Consider the following 21,826-nt stretch of genomic DNA (forward strand, 5'->3'; position numbering starts at 1 on the left):
TCTCAGCAAGAGGCTGCTGGTGGCACAAAGAGCATGCGCCATTAAACTTGATCCATTTTCTTATCAAACGTCCAACATTCCAACACTGAAACAGCACCATTCCAAGAGTGGTAACTAGAGAAACCGGTATACAGTGAGGGAAAGTGGGCAAAGGACACAGCTTGTCGTATCAGTGTCCTGAACAGAAGGTTTCCATACTTTGAGCAGTGCGTTCTCTCCCTCCACCACCAACACTAGCCTCCAAGACACACACACACACACACACACACACACACACACACCACACACTCAAACACTCTCCGATTCTCTCGTAGACACACAGACACACTCTTTCGTTTTTCAATAAAAGTTTCTAAAGTTAAAAACAAAAATTATCTGAATGTTCTTCCGGCAGCTTTCCTACAGAACCTGAAGCCCCACAGAGTCAGTTAATTTGTTAACCGATCACATGAGTGTGGCAATTATTCTAAACCCCTTAAAAATCAATCTGAGGTGAACAATGAAAAATGGCAACTTGGCACCAACTTTACATGCTTTGTGTCTCTGCATGCGGTGGCAGGGTGACACCAGGAGTGCACCGCTGGTCACTTACTGCTTTTGTGGAATCAATACAATTCATTTGCTACGCATGTGAATTCTCCGGCAGGACTGTGGGTGCATGTATGAATGGCTTGTGAATCTGCACGTGTATAGATTGCACAGTATCCTGTCTTTTGAATTAAGTGGTTTACCTTAGGTTCCTGCATTCTTACTGCCTGTTCCATCTAAGCCTTTTTAAGGGAGGGAGGCAGGGAGGAATGGCAGATAATCTTTACCTACAGATATTTCAAGTTACTTCCCAAAGCAGTTAGTGTTTCATTACTTCCTGCTATAGGTAAAACCTGTCTCATAAGCTTAGGCCTATTACTGGTTAGAGAAAGAGCTAACATCCTGTGCAGGCATACTGTATGCATGCTATAAACCAGGATCTGAAGCAAATAAGAAGTTCCACTGCGGCCACTTTTCTGGTCACACTGACTGTATTGTCACCCCAACCAGGAAAATAACTTTCTCTAACTTATCGTATTCCAAAACTTAGAATTTACATATGAGAGCTAGTCACCCTGAATTATGTGGAATAAATTCAATCTAACCAGCAGACTGATGAATTCCACGAGGGTAAAGATGAAGAAAGTGCAACTCATGACACTCTAACAAAGAAGGTGTCCACCAAAAAAAAAAAAAAAAACAAATCCCCTATGGTTTTGAATCCATTTTTAAGATGAAATTCAAGTTTTCAATGCTGAAGACTGCGGCGTGTTCACAGTACGCGTTTCACATACGGAAAAGGTGTATGTCCCATCCAATCAATAATGCAGTTATCAAGTGTTTTAACATATTGCTGTAAAATGGTCCTGTGGCAGAATGAGTATAAATCAAAATTTTCTAACAATACAGAATGCAGATGATTACATCACAGCATGAGGCATAACCAAATGCCATAGAGGAAATCATTACACCGATCAGTAGTTTCCAGCAGAGATTTGAACAATTCGGTTACTATGTGAGCATATTAAAGTAGGCCATGGAAAGAGTTAAACCACAATCTGTTCTTTGTGTGGGAAGGCAGCCCTTGCTCACAGCAACCACAGCCCATGATAAGACCTCCCTAGCTCCATATACTTTCTGATGCCATGCTTTCGGCTTTCACTGTAACTACAAAAACTTTGTTTATCCCCCTTAGAAATAATGCAAAGGAAGCCCTGCTTAAGGAAATGTGGGCTCAAACATGCTTCGGGAACTCACTTCCTATAATCTGACTCTTACCATGATTTACTGATATGATTTAAAAACGTACATACATACTCATCAGCTAAGGAGTTGAGAATGTAAAGGATACAGGGGTGGGGGGAGGGCTTTGTCTCATTCATTTTACCCTTGCCACGCTTGTATAAATGCTATATTATTGCAACAGCGATTAGGCTGTGCGGTAACTCTTAAATGCTTACATCCTTAAGTACTATGTTCAGTGACATTTCATTTTCTTATAAAGACATCAAACATACTATTGATTAAATCTGTTTGAGTTTCAAATCATCATGTAGTAAATCTAAAAATTTTAATAAATTATTTTAAACCATCAAAATGCAAATTTGAGAACTGAATTTGGAATTTCTTAGCAAATGCATACAAAACAATGTTTTTTTTTAGATTGCCTTTAGTTTATTGCCAATGCTGCCAAATAATGTTTTAAAACATACTTTTTTTCTTATTGACAAATAGAAATAGCAAACTTTCTCAGCCCATAAAGTTGCCTTATAAATATGCTTCAGTGTTTTACTATTCTGTGGATTCCTTTCAAGTGAAACACTTGACAAGGAGACATAGCCTCCAAAAAAATGATGATAAGTAGAGCTTTGTTATAAGTCACATACACTTCTGTATTAACATGCCTTAAATGTCATCTCCCAAATATGACTGTTTTCTAACACTGAGTTGCAATATATTTTTAGTAATTTTGAGTGACATGGATAAGGAGAATAACTGTCTTCATCCAAAAAAAGAAGTGATAAAGGTATTCAAATGTCCTAATTAATAGGTTATCATAATAACACTTTAAACCATTAGGAAAGTCGTTTTTTTGTTTTTGTTTTTGTTTTTTAAGCTAAGCATATAAGTGACCTAAGATCCAATGGTTCTGTACTAAGGTAATATGTCATCTCACCCTTTCAGAATTTCTATTAAAATTCATTGACATTCCTCTTTTAAAACTTCCTTTAGTTCAACTAAATTGATAACATAAATAACCAAGTTACAAATAGCAAAGGTAAAAGTAAACAATCCTAATTCCACCAGAAATATTTATTTTTCTTCACAGAAACAATGGTTTCCATGAAAGGGATGGAAAATTAGACCAATATAGAGGTAGAAGAGTAAACACTAGATATTCTTGGGGCACTGATATATAACAATAAACCATCAAGAGTATGTTCCACGAAGAACTTGAAATTTTAATAATTCAATGCAATCATGCCAAGTAAAAGTTTTATGAGGGGTTTACATTACTTTTAGAAAAAGCAAAATATGAAATCATACATGATGGTTCTTATTTTTCCTTTCCTATCTGACTTATACTGAAATATAAATACTGACTTATATGGATATACTGACACTTTTATATAACATTTTGCTAAATATCAACAACTGTAACTGTAGCTCCTTTTGAATTAAAATTCTTTCTAAAACCTAGATACTTTATTGCAACTGAGACACTAAAGTTTTCAACCAATTAGGAATGCTTCTCTATTCTGTATGTACACATCCTAAAAAACATTTTGCTATAGCTAGTAGACTCTTACAACACAAAACTGAACTACTGGTCTAATAGAAGAGTAACATCGCTAATGTGCCCTTACTTCTGCAACATCTTACATTACCTACCCATAAAGTCACAGGTATATTAAATGAGAATTGGGAAGCTACAGTTCCTTCTGGAGTATAGGCCTTAAATCCCAAAAAACTGTTTTAATACGTCAACCTACATTTACATTATTGAAACAAGAGAGAATGTTAGTCATCATGAATTAGTGTTGGTTAAGTATGTGTTCTTGAATACTAATGTGATAGCTGAATGATCATGCTGTATATGCTCCTAATATTCCATATGTCACGATGCTGCAATGTTATTTCCAACTTACAGAAATTAAGATAAAGCTAGTGACTTTACAGTGCATATTTAGAGGAAATAAAAAATGCAGTGTAATCGCTAGCAAGGTTTTTGAGCAGCTGATGCTAGAAATATAAATTAATATAGATAAGCAATCCTTTACAGGTGAGGATAAGTGATGCAGTACTTTGTAAGCGAAAAAGCCTACCTCAATTTGTTTTATTTGAACTACGCTTCAATAATGTAAAAATAATGCCAAATGAGCGTGGTTTACCAGAAAGAGAAAAAAAAAAAAAAATCCTGATCGGTAATACGAAAGGTAACTTTTACAACTGAAGGCAATTCGTTATACCTGAAACAGTTTCATCATCATATTTATTGGCCATTATTCATACCTTTTAAAATACAAATAACTCAGCAACTCATTTTTCCAGTTTTGTTAAATTAAAGTGCACGTTACTTGCTGAAAATAGCCATATCGAAGTTAATCATACTCAGATGCCAAACAAAATATAAACAATAAAAAATGTGTCAGCCAAAAAGCTACAGGACTGTATCCAATCACTGAATAAGCCTTATCATTGTTTTCATCTTCATTCACAATTTATGAATGCCTCGGTCCTTTCCAATCACAATGGCTTCTAATTGTCATACAATTGAAATCTTAATCATTTGTCCACTATAAAAATGCATCATCGTGATGTTGGGATTAAAAAAAAAAAATTGCAACACACCTAAGACCTGGCGACACTTCTCTAACCGCGCAGTTTGCCACGCCAATGTCCAAGAAAATGCTTATCAACTACAAATGGGGACACTTCCTCCTAAGAGCTGAAGTCCACAGTCCCACACCTTTCGAGGTTTAAAATAATGCTTTAAATAACCTAACCACTCTGGGCTAAGATATTCAGTTAGTTCGCCAATGGGTTAGTTAGCTGGGCAGCGACGAAAACTGCCCCCAGGTAAGTCTGCTCGGGTCTCACCACTTTTCCATTTGACCGTCTGGTTTAAAATTATGTACACTGTGTTCCTAAAAACGTATCAAGCCAAGGTTTTATCTCATAACGCTGTTCCTAAAGTCTTAGGACAATTTTCAAAGTGAATTTAAAAAAAAAAAAAATGACCTTACTTTTCCAGCACTACTGTCTGCCCTCCGAGCTACGCCCAAATATCGCCATAGGAACAGGTCCCCAGAAAATGAACATGTCCTAAAGTCCCTAACTTTCACCACGACCAACTAACTCGTGTCAACGTAAAGACTGGCTTTGTGGTGTGGTCACTGGAAACCTCCAAGTGCGGATCGCGGCGGACGGGAGTCTCAGATCCCCAAATCAAGCCGCGGCACGGGTCTCGGGGCCACAACCCCCGACTCGCCCCGCCGCCCGCCCACTGCCCGCGCAGCGGAGTCCAGGAGCGCCCGCGAGGACTCGCGCTGGAGTCCCCTCGCCCAAGTTCGCTAGTTGTTGATGAGGCTCGGTCCCCCCTCCCCCCGTAAGGGTCCGTCTCCGCGCCCCAGCGACCCACAGGGGCGGCGGGCACGCGGGCACCCGGGCAGCCGGGCAGCCGGGCAGCCGGGCAGCCGGGCAGCCGGGCAGGGGCGCCGCGCGGCAGCAGGCTCTCGGGGGGCCGCGCAGGGGCTGGCGCTGGCGCTGGCGCTGGCGCTGGCGCTGGGCTGGCGCTGGGCTGGGGCTGGCGCTGGCGCTGGCGCTGCCCGGCCGGGGCCCTGCCCACCCCCGGGGCCTCGCCCGGTCCCGCCGCCTGCTCCCCGTGCCCAGGGCGCGGGGCTGGGCGCGCGGGGTGGCCTCGGACGGGCGGCCGCGCGCCGGCTCCCACGCCGCCCCGCAGAGCCCGCCGCAACTCCGGGCCACTTCTGCGAGGGGCTGGGGTGTCCCGAGGTTCACCAAGGCCGTTGGTGGTCCGCAGAGGAGAGCAACGAAACAAAACAAAGGCATTTCGGACCGGAGAGAAAGCTCGAGACAGCGACCGAGACATGTACCTGAGTGAGACAGATGGGAGAATACATCATGACTTCGCCTTAAAACGCACTTTCCCGGAGATGCCCAAGAAAATCTTCGAGAAGCCAGAATTTCATCTATTCATTTTACAGTCATCTGAGCCCCGCGATGCGATCAATCAGGACGGGGCTCTGCGCCGGATCACCGCGACTCCACAACAAACCCAGTCCTCCTTAAATAGCCAAAGATTCAAGTTCACTCGGCGTGCTAGATTTCCCGGGGTGAAATCCAATCTACACTTTTAACCCTCTTGCAGTCCGGGCGCGCTGGCCCTGCTCGCCGAGGCCGCCGCCGCCGCCGCCGCCGGTGCTGGCTGCTTTTCGCTTGGGTTTGGGGATTTATTTTCTGTTTTGCAGTTGTTGTTGTTGTTGGGGGCTAGGGGGTGCGCGAAGGTTCGGCGTGGGTTGGATTGGGGTGGTGGTTGGTGGGGAAATGCTTTTTTAAAAAAGGCGGGGAGGGGGGCGCGGGAGAGAGCGCGGGAGGGAGAGCGAGGAGAATGTGTCACCGCGCTGGGAAAGTTCAAGGTTACAGCCCCGAGCACTGCGGCAGGATCCCGGAGTGGCGGCCGCAGGCGAAACTTTGCCGCGAGCCGACCATGTGCGTGCGCGAGGGGGAGCGTGAGCGAGTGCGCGCGGGTGGCGGGGCGCGCGCGGGAGAGGGCCGGGTGGGGGCGGGGTGGGGGGAGAAGGGAGAGGCTGGGGTGAGGGGGGGGGCTCGGGCGCAGGTCTCCCGGGCGGAACTCGCGGCGCGGTCCCCGGCTGCAGCCGCCGCCGCCGCCGCCGCCGCCGCCGCCGCCGCCGCCGCCGCCGCCGCCCGCGCCGGCTCCTCCGCGCCCGGCCGCCCGCCCGCCCGGCCGCCCGCTCGCCCGCCCGCCCGCTTCGCCCCGCGTCTGACCCGGCCGAGCGAGGAGGCTGCCGCTTGCCGCCGCCGCCGCCGCCGCTGCCCAGAGCCCGCGGGGGTGGGGGTGGGGGTGGGGGTGGGGGGTCGGAACGAGCTCCTGAAAAATCCCAAACGATAAAATCCCGCTCTCCCGCTCGGCTCCAAACTCCTCTCTTTTCTGCTCTGGGCTCTTTTTTTTTTTTTTTTTTCCCCTCCCTCTCTCGCTTTCTTTCGTTGCAAAACTTGGAAGTTGAAAATTTCACCGGTTCCACCCTCTGGACCCCGCTCGAGCTCTCTCCAAATCAGACTTAAGGATTGTTTTATTATTTAATTACACAATCATCGCTTTACTCCTCCTCCTGCAAACGCGCATTCCTTTTGCACCAGCCTCTCCACACCCCCCGCCCCCCACCTTCCTCCTCCTCCTCTTGCTTCTCTCTTTCTCTTCTCCTCTCTCTCTCTCTCTCTCTCTCCCTCTCATTTGTTAAAGGTCTCATATCGGTGCCACAGAACCATGACTTCCCCCCCCCAACTAGACCTGCTTTCCGCCCTTTGGGCAAGTCCCGCGCTCTCCCCACACCACCCCACACGCATCCACACCCCCGAAAGCCCGCCCTGGGAGAGGTATTTCTGTGCTCGCCGCGGACTCTTTAAGCCGCGGGAACATCCGAGTGGGAGAAGCACTGAGCCGGTCTGGGCCCGAGAAAGGAACGAATGGAAAATTCCCTCACACCCGGGCCGCCCCGGGGCCCAGGTTGGGGCGCCGACTCTCGCACCCGGGGCGGGCGCGGCTCGCGGAGCCCGCCGGCCGGAGGGAGGAGGGGCGGGCCGCGGAGGCGGGGGCCCGAGCGAACTTCGGCTCAAGTAGTTGAGGAGCGCCGGCGCGGACGGGGGGCGGGGGCGGGGTCCTCCGGGCTCTCCCCGACGCGGGTCCGCGCCCCGGGGCAGCTCGGCAGGAGCGGCGCGCCGCGCCTCGCCGCGGTTTGCCGCCCTCCCGGGGGTGCCCCGTGCACGTGGCCTCGCTCGGAGCTGGAGGATCGGATCGGGCCGAGCCGCCGCCGCCGCCGCCGCCCCCTGCTCCCTGCTCCCTCCTCCTCCTCCTTCTCCTCCTCCCGCGGCCAGCTCCGTTTTCCTCCTCCTGCAGCCCCGCTGGCTCGCTCCCAATCCCCACCCCCCGGGGCCCGGGGCGCCGGCGGAAAGCGGCTCCCTCCCCGCCGGGGTGCAGGCAGGGCGGGGCGGGGGAGCGCGCGCGCGAGCGAGCGGGGTGCGTGTGCTGCTGCAGCCCTGCAGGGGCGGCCGCGCCGGCCTCGCTCCCGCGCGGCGGGCCCCGCCCCGCCCCCGCCCCCGCCCCCGCTCCCGCCCCCACCCCGGCCGCCTGCCGCGGGATCCCGAGTGAATGAACTTGATTTCGGGTGTTGGGAGGGAGGCGGTTCGCCTTGCACCCTCCTGCAGGCGCGCGCGCGCGGACACGCACACACACACACACACACACACACACACTCACTCCCCGCCCCCCAAATTCCGGTTTTCGGCTAGGGGTGGGTGGGGAAGAGGTGGAAGCAAAGGCTGTCCACACAATGGAGGGAGGAAAAGTGAGTGCCGGGGGCTCCGCGTCTACCTAGCTGGGGGCTGCCGGGGGCGGCTGGGGCCACGACCGGGCCTCGACGCTCCCAGCCCCAGGGCGGGGCCGCCTCTGCTCCCAACGGTGCGGTTGGGGTCTCGAGGGGCGCTCCGCTTCTCCTTCCCTCTTCCCCTCTTCCTCCCTCTCGGTTTTCTTCCTCAACTTTTCTCCTTTTCCTTCCCTCCCTCTCTCTCTCCCGCTTCTGCCCACCGTCCCCCCGCCCTCCCGTCCCCCCAGCGGACCTGAAGGAACCAGTGACTTTTTCCTTCCCCAAGTGGGAGTTATCCACATCAAGCATTTCACGACGACACATCAAGAAAAGTAGGCAGGTTCAAGTCAACCATGAAATGGTCACTTTTTAACCCCGTCCTGTCCTCATTAGGGAAATGCTCAAACACAGTCCGTTTTCAAAGAGCGCTCTTAATGAGGCGAGCTTGCCAAGTCTACCAGCTGCAGCCCCCGTAAACCCAGAGCCCAGAGAAGAAAGGCGCTGGGGGGCGGCGGGGGGGGTGTTGAGGAGACCGGAGAGAGGGGGGGAGCGATGGATCTGGGAAGACAGGTAAAGTCGGGGAAATTTCGAGAACTCCCTCGAGTTAACCCTTCAGGGCACACACCACGGGGAGCAGCCTCCCTGCTACCCCGGAGGCAAAACCTCTAGTCCGCGTTCTGACAACGCTAATATCCTTTGTGTGGGTCATTTCTTCTTTTTTTTGAAAAGCCAGGATAAAGTTGACAGTCTTTATGGATGAAAGGAATGAGGTGACAGTCGGGATTAATCCAAATAAATACTCACTTCTCTCCCAGAAATTTTTAGGCAGTCTCATCTCAGATTAAAAATAAAACCCCCAAAGCATCACTTTGTATTGCACATTATGCTGCCTCCCTTTTCTCACCCTCGTAGCGAAGTCTGAGGGGAGGGGGCGGGGAAGCGCTACTGATAATACCAGCTTTAACTACTGGAGTTTCCCTTTGAACAAATATTCAATTTAACTGGAGTTAATTTACCATAAAAGACATTCCCCTTGGCACGAATGCACTCATGTCCTTGAACACACCTCTTTGAATGCCTGGACTCTTAGAGAAGCCATTATTTCGGGGTCTCTTTAAAAATCCAGGGCCCATCTCTCTCTTTCTCTCCCTCCCTCCCTTCTTCCCTCCCTCCACACCACACCACCCCCAGTGAAATCCTGGCACCCAGAGAGCGCTCCTTTCAGCCAGAGATCCCAGAACCAGCCGCTGTCCCCTGGCAAAAGAAGCCCATGGCTGAGCCCTGGGCAAGTGTCTGCAGACATCGTACCCCTCCTCCCCTATTAGTTTTCCTTACCAACAGAAACCATTTCCCTCTGCCACCAAAAGTAGGTTGCATCCAAAAGTTTCTCACAAGCTTAAAAAAGGCGAAAAATTGACAACTGTTACACAGAAGAGCCCACAAATCCGCAGCAGCACCAGGGGTGAAGAAGCAGCGACAGACCCAGGTAAGACCCCAGAGAAGTGAAGATGTCTGGGGCCTCCCAGGCCTATCACTTAGGGGTTCAGATCTCTTTCAGGTGCTCCATGTTTGTAGAGCGCTTGTGGTTGGGTACAGTCTGATGAGCATGAAGGATGCTTGGTAGTTTTGAGTTTTGATTTGTTTCCAAGAAAAGGGGAAATTGAGAAAGGAGTAATGGTGAGATGGGGTAAATCAAAAGGGAAGAAAAAATGAGCAACAGAGATATCCTGGAAGGGCTTACTGGGTGCTCAGTTTATATGGCTTGGACTGTCCTCTCAGGCCTCCCAGCCATGGGCAGGATAGCTGACATTCCCCCCCACCCCCCACCCCACCCCCCAAACACTGCTTCTTCTCCAGCCAATGTCAAGGTCACTACAGGCCTTCTCAGGATGAACTTTAAAGGAGCCTTTTGTAAAAAGAGTCTGTCTGGTAGATTTGGGTGTATGGGACATCTGGCTTCTCTCAGCATGCTCATCCACTATCTTTGATTTGAGAGGTACCAATCTCCTAAATCCCAGGTAGAAGAGTAGAGAGAGGAAGTGAGAAAGTGCATGCATTTTATTCACTTTCCCTTTTTCCCAGCATGTCTGTGCCATGATATTAAGAGTGGTTTTAAAGTATCTCTGAGAAGTTTCTGATACTATCAAAATGGGCCAAACACTTCTTAGACTTGGATACTTAGACTCTCCCTAAACTCTTTCTTCTCTCTCTCCCACACTGAAAGGTAATGACAGGCCAATTGCATTCACCCCAAAATCTGGTTTGAGGACCGAGAAAGAACTGAAAGCCTCCTGCAGCAGCAGAAATATTTGATATTTCAGAATTACTAAAGATCTCCTCCCTATATCACTTATTCCCTGCCACTGTATAGGGGGGAAAAAAGTTTCTTTTCTCACAGATAGTTTGTTGATCTCAAAAAGAATGCCAGTGCTTCAGGAGACTGGATTTTTCAAAACTCAATCGTATACTTGAAAAATTAAGCAAGTTACCCATTTGGAGCCTTTCACTGACCTCCAGAGAGGACTTGACATCTCAAGTACCTATCAATATTGATTTTCTTTTAACCTTCTCCCTTCTAAGAAAACTCAGTGACAGGTTGCAAATCCTGGGCAGTTTAGGGAAAGGTTTCTTGGAGCTTAACAAAGCTGTCATTTTCAATACACCCGATGACTTTTTTTTTTTTTTTTAGCTCTTGAATGTGATTTGAGGGAAGGCTCAACAACCACACACCCTGGCTGCATCGCCAATATCAATATTTTAAAACTAAATACAAAAGAGACAGATGACCTCCTGACCCCAGGAAACAGGCCTGCAAAACTGCAAGTATCCACCACACCATGCCCAGGGACCCTTCCTTCTTCCAAATGAACCACAAAAATCATACATGTGTAGCCCAGAAAACACAGTTTTATATCCACAAGCAGGAACACCAAAAATCCACTCAGAAGCACAGACATAAACAACCAACAAGTACTGAAATTGCCTGCACTTGATGGGAATTGCAAAATCATGCCCAGCTCTCTCAGCCCTTAAACTACTACTGTCAAATTAGGGTAGCAATTTTTCCCTCCTAGAAAATTCACAACTGGTTAAGCTTCCCCACCCCACCCCCCCATTGCCAGTGCTTTGCCTTTCACTGAAATGAATAAATAACCGTGGACTTTTCTTCCCTCCTCTGGGAGCTGTTTGGTGTCCCCTGAGGACAAAACTAAATGAGAAAAATGACGCTGTTAATAATGTCGCTGCTGAAATGCCTGTACTCGACTGTTAAAAAAAAAAAAAATACTATCCCACTAAGTGTGCTTACATTTCGGGCACATTTACAAGCTACAACTAAATCTGAACAGTGACTGGGCCAGATCCCTCTATTAAGGTTAGCTGGTTTTCACTTCTCTACAGAGATGAAGCCAGTTCATCAACGGAGATTCCCAACTTCTGAAGACATTTGCTCCCGGATTACAAAGTCAGCAGTTGCCTGTAACTTTTGCATGATTTATTTTAAACCTTGAAAATAATGGTAATAATTGCCTTGCTTCACTCACAATACTTCAAAAGTTACACACAGTCTCAATACACAGTCTCTTCGCTGCTAATACTGAGAAGGTTGTAGTTATTTCAACTACAGCTATTTCGTCCTTTTTCAAAAGAGCTGACCTCTAAAGTAAAACTGTACTGTCATTCTATTTCTACATATAAGTCGTTTTTTTGGTTGTCCATCTACAGATGCCTTTGTGACATGAAAACAGATCTGTTTTAAGGAAATGTTTCAAAAGCTTTATCCAAAATAGCCAAGTAGCCTTTACATTCTGTACTAAAAATTGTAGAAGGGGTACTGCAAAGAAATTCAAACTTTCTGCACCCTTTTCTCGAATTCTTCCTTTGAAAACTGCCATTCTGTCTCAGAGTCAAAATAACACATAACAACAGAATTGTGCATTTTAACTTCCAAATTAAAATTTAACAAGCAATTGCAAAATTACAAATAGAAAAGACAATTGGGCCTACACAGAATATATGTTCAGTAAACTTTATCTCTGAAATGTTTTAACAATACAGTAAGTTAAATTTCAAAGCAATAAGATTGTCAAATCGTGTGATGTCACAAACTCTAAAAGCAAAGTTACAGATGTTCGTGACATCATATTCACTCATAATTATGCTACTGCTGCTCGGTCTGATCATATTAAAATTAAATAGATGTCTATGTCTGCTAAAGAATAAAAAGAATTTATTTTGGACATCAAACAATGAAACTGTCACCATTTATTGTCTGAAACACTCAGCTAATCAATTTCCTATTAAAACAGCTTTCAACAATACTCAGCTTTAAAATTCATCTGGGCCAGTAAAAACCTTTTCCCAGTGCACAAGAATGCAGTCCCAACCACGACGATAATTACCCTTCTAATACTTTTATTGCCCAAGCACTTTTTCCTGTGCTTCCCATCAGTTAGGCAAGAATCTGCAGTATATTGTATCAGTGAGTTGGAGTGCTTGACCTTTGCCCACATATGATTTAATAGGGACTTTTCAGCGCTGGAGCTTTCTCCATCTCTCATACCATTAAATGAAAACATCAAACCTCAAATGTAAAACTGGAAACCACAACGTTTTGTGTTTCACAACTCTTTGCAGTTTTTACTTAGGCTGCTTAAAGGTCAGCTTCTTAGCCTCACAATTCTCTCCTCCCACCCCCCTACAGTAAAGGTGCTCAAAAGTCACACCAATTCTGATTTTGATTAAATCTTGAACTCCCCAGTCAGATACACACATGCACCCTGCTTATTTACACGTGCATTCTTTTTCTAACCACATAAGCATGCGTGTATGGCTTTCTGGATTTATTCCATTTTAGAGCTGATTTAAATGTCTGTTCAAGGATGGGTTCAAAAGTTAACTTTTTCCCGCCTGTTGGAAAATTAAAATTACAAAAGATGGTGCTATAAGATTCATTCAAAGAACGTTAGAGTTAATCTTGTGTATTTTGGCGCCTTTTCCCTGCCAGCTACTGTACTGGGGGGCGGAGGGGGGGGGGAAGGGGGCGGGACTTGGAGATCTTGTTATGTCCCGTCTCAAGTTCAATGGCAGTTCTTCTAACCGGAGGAGAAGATGGCCATGTTCACAGCCCTAATAATAATTCCAATCACGCCACTTCGGCATCTTGTGTCAAAGTCGAAACTGGCTTCCCCGCCCCCTTCAACCTGAAAGCTGCCAAGTCCTCACACACTCCGCATTCAACCACAACTTAATGGATGGGATATTGTGCATTAAAATGTGTCCCAGACGTACTGGCGAAGAGAGCACAAGGGAAAAGGGAGGCGCCCGCGCGCACACACAAACACACACACATACTTACAGGGGTAAAAATCCTAGAGCAAAACCAGCAGGACTAAAAGTATTAGGAGCGGGAAGAAATCCATCATAATCTTTTTTAAAACGGGGAGAGAGGTGTGGGAGGACTAACAGTTTGATCCTGCAACTTCGGGAGGAGGGGGGGACACTAAATTGGGAACAAATATTGATTTTAAAAACTGCTAACATACTATCCAGAACTAAATAAATAGTACTACCGTCACTGATCTAAAAAAAAAAAATGCACTTTTAATGAGAATATATAACAAAGCTGTGCATATTCACCATAAAGTGAACGAAAAAAAAATGCTGTAAGAAAAGAGAATGGACTACAGGGTACAACTAAAACATCATTTGTACAATAATTTTTCCAACATTGGGAGGAGGAGGAGAAAATAGGGAATTAAGCAGGGAAAATACTACATTTAACAGTTTGGGCTCACAATGTTACCAACTGATTCCCGCCATAAAAGTAAAGTTGCTAAACTAGAAAAAAAAAAGTACATGTTTGCATCGGCCTGGAAATCCAGCACTATAGGTCAACCTGTAAAGCAGAAATGACATTTATTTAGGTAAAACAGTCACTTCACAATGCACAAACAGGAAAAAAAATTGTGTCTGGGGTGAAGGGGGTGCAAGGGACAAACAAGACGAGCAAATAAAACCCATCATTTCAAAGCCACATACCATTGCACTGTATTGCATTAAATAAAAGAGATCTTGAGTCTGCAACAGAACCCTGGGCCGCTGACTTCACGTGTCTCAGGTACAGATTTGTGGATTTTCTCAAGGGCTGTTTGGGTGTCGCTTTTTGTGCTTAGTTTAAAAAAAAAAAAAAAAAAAAAGGCAATCCGGGAGTAGTCTTTTATTTTTTAAAGTATTATTTCTGCAATGCCCCAGTTCTTGGCCCGAGAAGAAAAAGTCTAAAAGCAGGCAGCCCCCTCAGTCTGGATATGCAGTTTTCCTTCCTCTCACTTGCAGAAGACTGTTTCCCGTGGTTGCCTTGAACGCCGTCCAGAGCGGGGTGTGTGTGTGTGCGTGTGCGTGTGCGTGTGTGCGTGTGTTCGGTGGGTTTTATTGTTGTTTTAGCAGGGCCGCTCCGGGCTGGGGGCCGCCGCGGCCGCGGGGTCGCGCGCTCGCCCCTTCCCCGCCCTCGGATTGGCCTGGCCGGCGGCGGGGCTGCCCCGGAACCGCCACCCACCCGCGCACCCTTTCCGCGCCCGGCCGCGCTCGCCCCGCCGCCGCCTCCCGGCCTTTCTCTTTCTCCGGCTCGCCGGCCGCCCTGCCCCGCCCCGCCCCGGCCGCCCCGGCGCGCGGGAAGCGCGGCTCTTCGCTTCCGCCTGGCGGCGGGAAGGAAGGCGAAAGGAGGAGCCGGGGGCGGGCGCGCGGCGATGCATATTCATCAGGGCGCCCGCGGCGGCGGCGGCGGCGGCGGCGGCGGCGGCGGCGGGAGCGGCCCCGAGTGGGTGTGGCGGGCTGCGCGGCGCGGGCGGCCCTCGCGAGTGGCGGCTCTGCTCTTTGTGCAGCCCGGGCCGGAGCGAGGCGAGGCGAGGCGAGGCGAGGCGAGGCGAGGGGGCGCCGCCGGGCTCCGCGCGCCTTTGTGCGCCCCGGGTCACGGGGCCTCGCCGCCGGCGTGCGGGGGAGCGGGGCAGAGCCGCGGCGCGAGGCCCTTCGGCGGAGCCGGCGATGCCCGCGGCCGCGGGGGCCTGCCCTGCCGCCCGCCACGCTGCGCGGTCAACTTCGCAAGGCCGCGTCTGCTTTCGTGTAAGAGGGCTTCGGAGTGGTCCTCGGCCAAGCGCTACCAGCACCGCAAAACCACCCGACAGCACTTTTGACCTGTGTTTATATGCATCCGTGAGAATGTCAATGATCCAGGGGTCGGTGCGAGAAATAATTAGCACCAAAAATAGATACGACCTCTGGGTCCCCAGAAGTAGACACTCTAGGTGAGGTTTGGTAGACCGCTCATGTTCATAAACAAAGTGGATTTGATTGTTTGGTTGTTTTTTTTAAGTTAAATGAAAGTAGTGCTTTTCTTAGTTTTTAAGTTAATCCAGTTATTTTCATTTTAAGCATGTATGGTGTGGTAAAATGCTTAACGGTGAAATTCAGTTGTTACATAATTCTGATTTAAAATCGAAGTTTTAGAAGTAAAAATATAACATTAGCCCTAAATTTACATGGTACTATCCCACGTGTGTTTAGAAAAGATTTTATTACAGAGATTTTGACTAATTATGTAATTGCACAACAGACAATGGCTTCAAATATCCTCTAAAATCCCTGTTCAATTATGTGATTACCAGTGGGACCGGAATAGCTCCCGATGAATTGTTCTTATCTCTCCACTAAATGTGAGCATGGCAGGATTTTAGTCTGTTATGTTTACCCTCAAGGTCCAAGAGAACTTAAACAACCTTGTTCAGGTTCTTGGTTTCTACAGTACACGTTATTTAAAAAGGAAGATACTTTGGCCTCATCACAAAAAAAAAAAAAAAGAAAGAAAGAAAAAGAAAAAAAAAGAAAGAAAGAGAAAGGTCTTTTTTCTAATACACACACACTATATGGCTGGCTGTATGTGAGTAATACACATAGCCCATTTCAATGATAAGTGGAAAAGTAGAAATTGAATTGACCCAATTGGACTTTAGAAAATACCAAATTTAAAAATGGGTTATTAAACAGAAGGTTTAACAGTTCCCGATTTCCCCCCTAAGAAAAACTAGCACAGTATGTATCTATATGGCTTTGGGAAGGGAGTTGAGGATGGGCTTACACACATGTACACATATATAAGTATGTATGTATCTCCACACTTAGCTATAACTTCCCAAGGAAAATTAATTTTTAACATCTAACGCAATCCAAGTTAGGTCATTTTAACCACTCAGCTAGTGTAGCTATAATTCAGTCTACTCAGGCAGTCAATTCAAGTGGGTAACAAACAGATCTGTTTCCATTCTAGCATTTCCTAATAGTAGTTTCATGGTGAAGCAAATCACATTTAGCACTAAGGAACCAAATATAAAATATGAAAATTCGAAGCAGCTAAACTTTAAAGAATTGTTGAGGATGCAAAGGAGTGTTTAAATGGGCAGTGTTACCAAATTCAAAAACTTTTCTAAGTGTGCCTCAGAAAGTCTTTTCTCTTGCAATTATTTGAAGCCCATAGTGGAGTTACCAATCCTTCCCAACATCTATTTCATGCAAAAAGAATTACATTAACAGGAAGAATCCAGTTTTGTTTACGAAATATCCAAAGACGTGAAATGGAGAAAGGTGTAGGAAAGGGCAAAAAGAAGGATTTCCTGTGTTTTTCCAATGATAACTTGAATGAATCTGGAGTTAGTGTCACCTGTCAGAGGATTTCTGCCTCAGCATATTATTTAGTAATAGAATGTACCATTGTATGTCATGTCCAGTCTTTCATAGATTATCTTTTTTTATTTGCATGTAATTCATTTCTTTTGACATGTGATGCTTACAATACTTACTACTCTACCAATTACTCTTCTGTCAAGTATGTGCACATATCATAATTAAATGATATGCAATGCTCACAAAATAAGGAAATTGACTTCCAATCATGTCTTAGAAAAATCGGACTCACTAATTTGTAGTCATCTCAATGGGTTGTTGCTCCTAAGTCTCTTGTTTGGCTAATGGTAATAGTCTTCTAATCTACGCTGTTGGTTGATTGTCCAGTTTTCATATTTTGCATTGTAAATCAATATACAGAAATTAGGGAGTGCTTTTTTAAAATAAAATTATCTTGGTTAAAAACCTTTCCTAGAATATAATTAAGATCTAATGTCTTTATATATTCATCTTTCTAGAAATTACAACCATTTTTTAAAAATAAGGACTGCCCAACATTACTTAGGAATTTTGGCCCTCTGACACCTCTAACTGAAGTGATCCCTGTAGAAAGCTAATTTCTTTATGCCTTCAGTTGGAGGCACAATTATTCCTTAGAACTAACTAGAAGATTCACGAATACACTGACACTTTAGATTTTCTGGTTCTTCTTAAAGCCAATTAACTGGTAATGCAGTTTCTGTATGTTTTCTTCAAATTAAGAATTTTTTTTAATGTACTGCAACATCTGCACGTGTTTATCGTTGAGAATAATCACTATATAATTATTTCTAAAAGCATGCATTATTACAATGCTTTATGTCATAATTGAAGTAATTCTTCTACCCCATCTAAACCAGTAATTTTCAGTCATTACCCCAAAGGTGTTTATTTTTTCTTACTTCGCTATTTCTCAAAAATATAGGAAGTGTGTTTTTATTTCTATTATTTTTTACTACTAAAGGGCACACACTAATTTATTAGATTATTATATTTAGTCCATTATTATGCTAGCATGTGTGCAAATTTAATTGATATAATAAAGATAGTGGAATACTTAAGACATGACACTAAATAAACACACCGTCTTTTAAAACAATTGGATAATATTTTTTAGAATTTAAAAACTGCATAACGTATAAAGCTTTCTTAAACATTCATATTGCATATTGCCTCCAGAAATTAGGGAAATAGTTTCAAATATTTCTTAATTATTTAAAAGTATTTAGAGAGTCTTTGCCAAGTTTTGGCACTTTGTTTTAGTTCTACAGATGAGAGCTATCTTCGTACAACTTTTACCGAGGAAAAGAGAATGCATATCTAGTATACTGTTGTGTAGGAGGAATACCCAAGTATAAACAACAACTTCCCGTAATTATTTTTATTTTCCATTGGTTCTAGCAATCTTTACTATAATCCATTGTGCCTCTTCTTTAGACATTGATTGTGAAAAATAAACACAGCATCTTTCCCACAAGACATAGTTGCTCACCACACAGAAGTATATGTGGGGAAAAGACTTCAAGAGATTACCAGATAAGCCCTTGCAATGGAGTCGAAACTCCACACCACCCAAGACAGGCACACCAGGTTCTTTTCTAACCATTGAGAGTATGGGTACAAAAATAAATACACACACGCAGTGTTCCTTCTTTCACTAAATGCATGCTGCACCTGTGCACACATATATCTGATGACATCTGCTAACATAATAAATCTCAAGTGGTTTGTGGTGTCATCAAAAACCTGAGATGGTGGTGTGGCTCACAGCCTCCCCAACCCCAGGCTATGGTCTTGTTAAATTTCACAAGCAAAACAGCGACAGACTTAGTCTCATTTCATACACAAACCAGGGGTTTTCAAGAGCAGGTTGAGGTGGTTTACCAAAAGAAAAAAAAAAATCTCTAGTTATGACTCAGTGTGTGAAAAATTTGCTCTCTGATTCAGTGATGATAAATCAAGGATGTCTCACAGCTTTGAAAAAACCATTTTTCTGTCAATTGTTATGAATTCTCAACTTAAAGTATCCACCTTCCCTAGCCTACTTATGTTTTGAAGACTTACTTTACAAAAGAAAAGCTATGAACCATTAAATCTTCATATCTTGCTTACTCACACTTTTATATAACTTTAGTTTCAACCATCAAAATGCCCATAAAAAGAAAACAATAAACTTGAATGAATTTAGGCTGTAATGATGATTAAATTGAGCAAAGGAAACACAAGTGTTTTCTCAAAAATGTTCAGGATATTTTGTGCCATATGTAAGGTTTCTGAAACAACAGAATCACTAAGGTATTTTTTTAACCATTTTCAAAAAACAGAAGCATCTGGCAATCCAGAAATCAGTGAGGCAACAGGATGCAAGAAAGCGCTAGACAGTCTACTGATCCTTCAATATAGTTCTGGCAAAGGACCATGTTGCCTTTTGCTCAGTGGGCCATTTTCAACAGGAAAATGAATGTCAAGCCCCCTGCATCCACATCCTGGGGTCAAAGATTCTTCTTGGCATATCTAGAACATAGCGGTATCATTTCAAATTGCCCACTACGAAAGAAGATCAATAACCATATTTTGTGTTTTTATTCAATAACTAAGAAAGCTTCGATGCAGCCTAGGGAGTATAAGAGGAATGCAATTCTTCTACAAACATGTATCACATGCTTAATATGGGTCTTGACCTGGGGCTGGGTGCTACCGTACAAGGATGAATACATTTTTGAGGATTTCTGCAGTTACGATAGAGAGGCATATTTCTATTGCTTTGTACTAATATTCTCTTCTAAGTTTATTGAGAAAAGAGTAAGCTCCCCGTGGGATATCTTAAAAGCCTTCAAATAAACACACCAAATAACGACCTTTGGTTTTTTGCTCACTTTACAGGTCAATGATGTGGGTTTGTAGAATGAAAACAGTGTTGTTAGAAACCAAAGAAAAAGTAATTAGGGACGATAAGTCAGGTGCCCTTCCCACCCCACCCACCCACTAAAAACAAAACAAAACTCTTGAATAATACATTCAAAAGCCAAACTAACAAAGTCACGAAACTTTTGATACCACCGTTCTTCATGATGTGCAAAGTATTTTTATAAACAACACAGCGGGGGGAAAGGAGGAGCAATGTTGGATGGGAAAATTCAGGTACACAGGCTTTACCTATGTGCAATTAACACTGTCTTAACAGCTTACTGTTTAAGGATGATTGACAAGCAAATACAGAGCAGGGTAGAAACACAAGTTTCAAGAACATACCTAATATCACTACCTCTCCCTTTTTCTCTTCATGTCTGGCACCATTCTGAGCTGCCCTCAATATTTCTTTTACTATTATTCTTAAAGTTTTTTTGTTGTTCTACAAACAAACAAGAGTAGAGACCCTTTATTTTTTATTTTTTTTAAGAGTTGAAACCCTTGAAGTGAACAATTACCAAAATATAAATGACACCCACCCACAGTCCCGTTACCTAAAAACCCTGTTTCATTTGCATATATTCCAATCCAGGATTTGCTTCCGTGCTTATATATTATTTGGCATAGTTATAAGATTTTAAAGTCAACAGAATTTTGTTCTGTGACTTTTCCACTTAACCTTCTATTCCCATCATTGAGATTAGTGAAAGGGTGCAACACTCTAAGATGCTAAAACTAGAAGAGACTTTGGGGACTTCCAGACAAGAAACAAAGAAACAAAACTGGCAGTATCCTGTGCTTTGCCCTGTCATCTTTTGAATGTTGGAATTCATTTAAAAGGTTGGAGCAGAATCCCCACCCCCTTTCTCTGGGGCTCAATGTCCTGAGTGCCCCATTGCATTCCACTGGCCCACTTTCCTCATGTGGGTTTACCTGCTTACCTCTCCCACCCGAGTTTGCAAGCCTTGATCTAAACCAACTGCTCTTCTTATAGCTGAGAAATCAAAACATGGTTCAGAGAGATAAAGTGACTTGATCAAGGCTACGAAGCTATTTAGCCACCATGCTGGCATTATAGAAGAGGTCCCTGACTCTAAACAAGTGTTCTTTTTATTGCCATTTATTTCAGAGCATGTGGAGAAGCAGGCTTCTGTGCATCAGCATGACAGCCTCACCAGAAATACTGTGACCGCAAGCTCCTTTATAGATGGAAATGTCCCAGGTTAACCACTCACCACCTTTTATGCTGCAGGTCATAATTAACATATGATGTCCATAAGCCAGACACCTGAACCCACATAAATCCTGACCATACGCACAGTGTTCTTTCTCTCTTTAAAAAGAAAATATCAGAATGCAAGTTAAGGAAGCTGATCACTTTATGGAGATAATGTCAAATGTGCTCTCGTTGATAAAGTAAAATACTTCGTAATATTCCTATCAGACATATCTCACAAAGGTGTGATGTTCTGCTAATACCCAAGTAGACAACCACTATCCCGGAAAATCTAAAGCTCCCGTATCCATGTAGATACAGTATTTTCTGAATGTTGAAATAGGACACAGGGTACCAACTAAGGACTTTCTGGAAATGAATTTAAGATTTTGGAAAGTTTTACAAAAGTTGGTAAAAATGAATCCTTGCTAGCTATGATTTAATAAATGGGCTTTATGAAAAATAATAAAAATGTATACAATCTAAGTAGGCCTGATCTCTATGTCTCTGTGGGCGATTCTTCGAAATTTGCCCAGAAAGCAGGATTTAATTACAGTGACTGCCCTGCCGTCATTGCTGTTTGTGTCCTGTGCAGTTCACACTTGCTCATAGCACTTCATTCTCCCGACAGGACACCCGCTCTCTAGGTTCTTCTCCCAAACGAACGTCAATGTGGGGCTCCCACATACAACATCACAGAGTCAAAACGGTAAATAATTGAGAAGTTCATGCATTATGTACATGGTGAGGTCTATAGTTACTCTCTTGGCAGGCACAGGAGCGGTCCATATTCACCCAGACTCTAGGCTCATCCGGAGAAATGATCTTAATGGCCCTTACT

The 21,826-nt window shown here is 44.7% G+C and overlaps 1 protein-coding gene and 1 long non-coding RNA gene across 14 annotated transcripts in view; one reads left to right on the forward strand and one right to left on the reverse strand.

The window, feature by feature from the left end:
• Positions 1–21,826, reverse strand: part of NFIB (nuclear factor I B) — a 444,693-nt gene that overhangs the window by 228,462 nt on the left and 194,405 nt on the right. For 2 of the 11 annotated variants that reach the window (XM_077911990.1, XM_077911988.1), the window contains exon 1: positions 5,643–6,328. The exons of 7 other annotated variants lie outside the window; for them this stretch is intronic. In XM_077911990.1, the coding sequence (XP_077768116.1) occupies positions 5,643–5,672 (30 nt within the window). In that variant the 5' untranslated portion in view covers positions 5,673–6,328. Of the gene's footprint in view, positions 1–5,642; positions 6,329–14,189; positions 14,596–21,826 lie in introns of those variants that run through there. 2 more of the 11 variants (XM_077911989.1, XM_077911996.1) reach the window with 2 other exon arrangements.
• The window catches only part of LOC144322220 (uncharacterized), a 48,837-nt gene continuing 35,158 nt past the window's right edge, over positions 8,148–21,826 (forward strand). For 2 of the 3 annotated variants that reach the window (XR_013387803.1, XR_013387802.1), the window contains exon 1: positions 8,148–9,636. This is a non-coding gene — a long non-coding RNA (uncharacterized LOC144322220). Of the gene's footprint in view, positions 9,637–10,839; positions 11,481–21,826 lie in introns of those variants that run through there. The other variant, XR_013387801.1, reaches the window with a different exon arrangement.

This window comes from Canis aureus, chromosome 10 (genome assembly GCF_053574225.1).
Source record: "Canis aureus isolate CA01 chromosome 10, VMU_Caureus_v.1.0, whole genome shotgun sequence".
NCBI classification, from domain to species: Eukaryota; Metazoa; Chordata; class Mammalia; order Carnivora; family Canidae; genus Canis; species Canis aureus.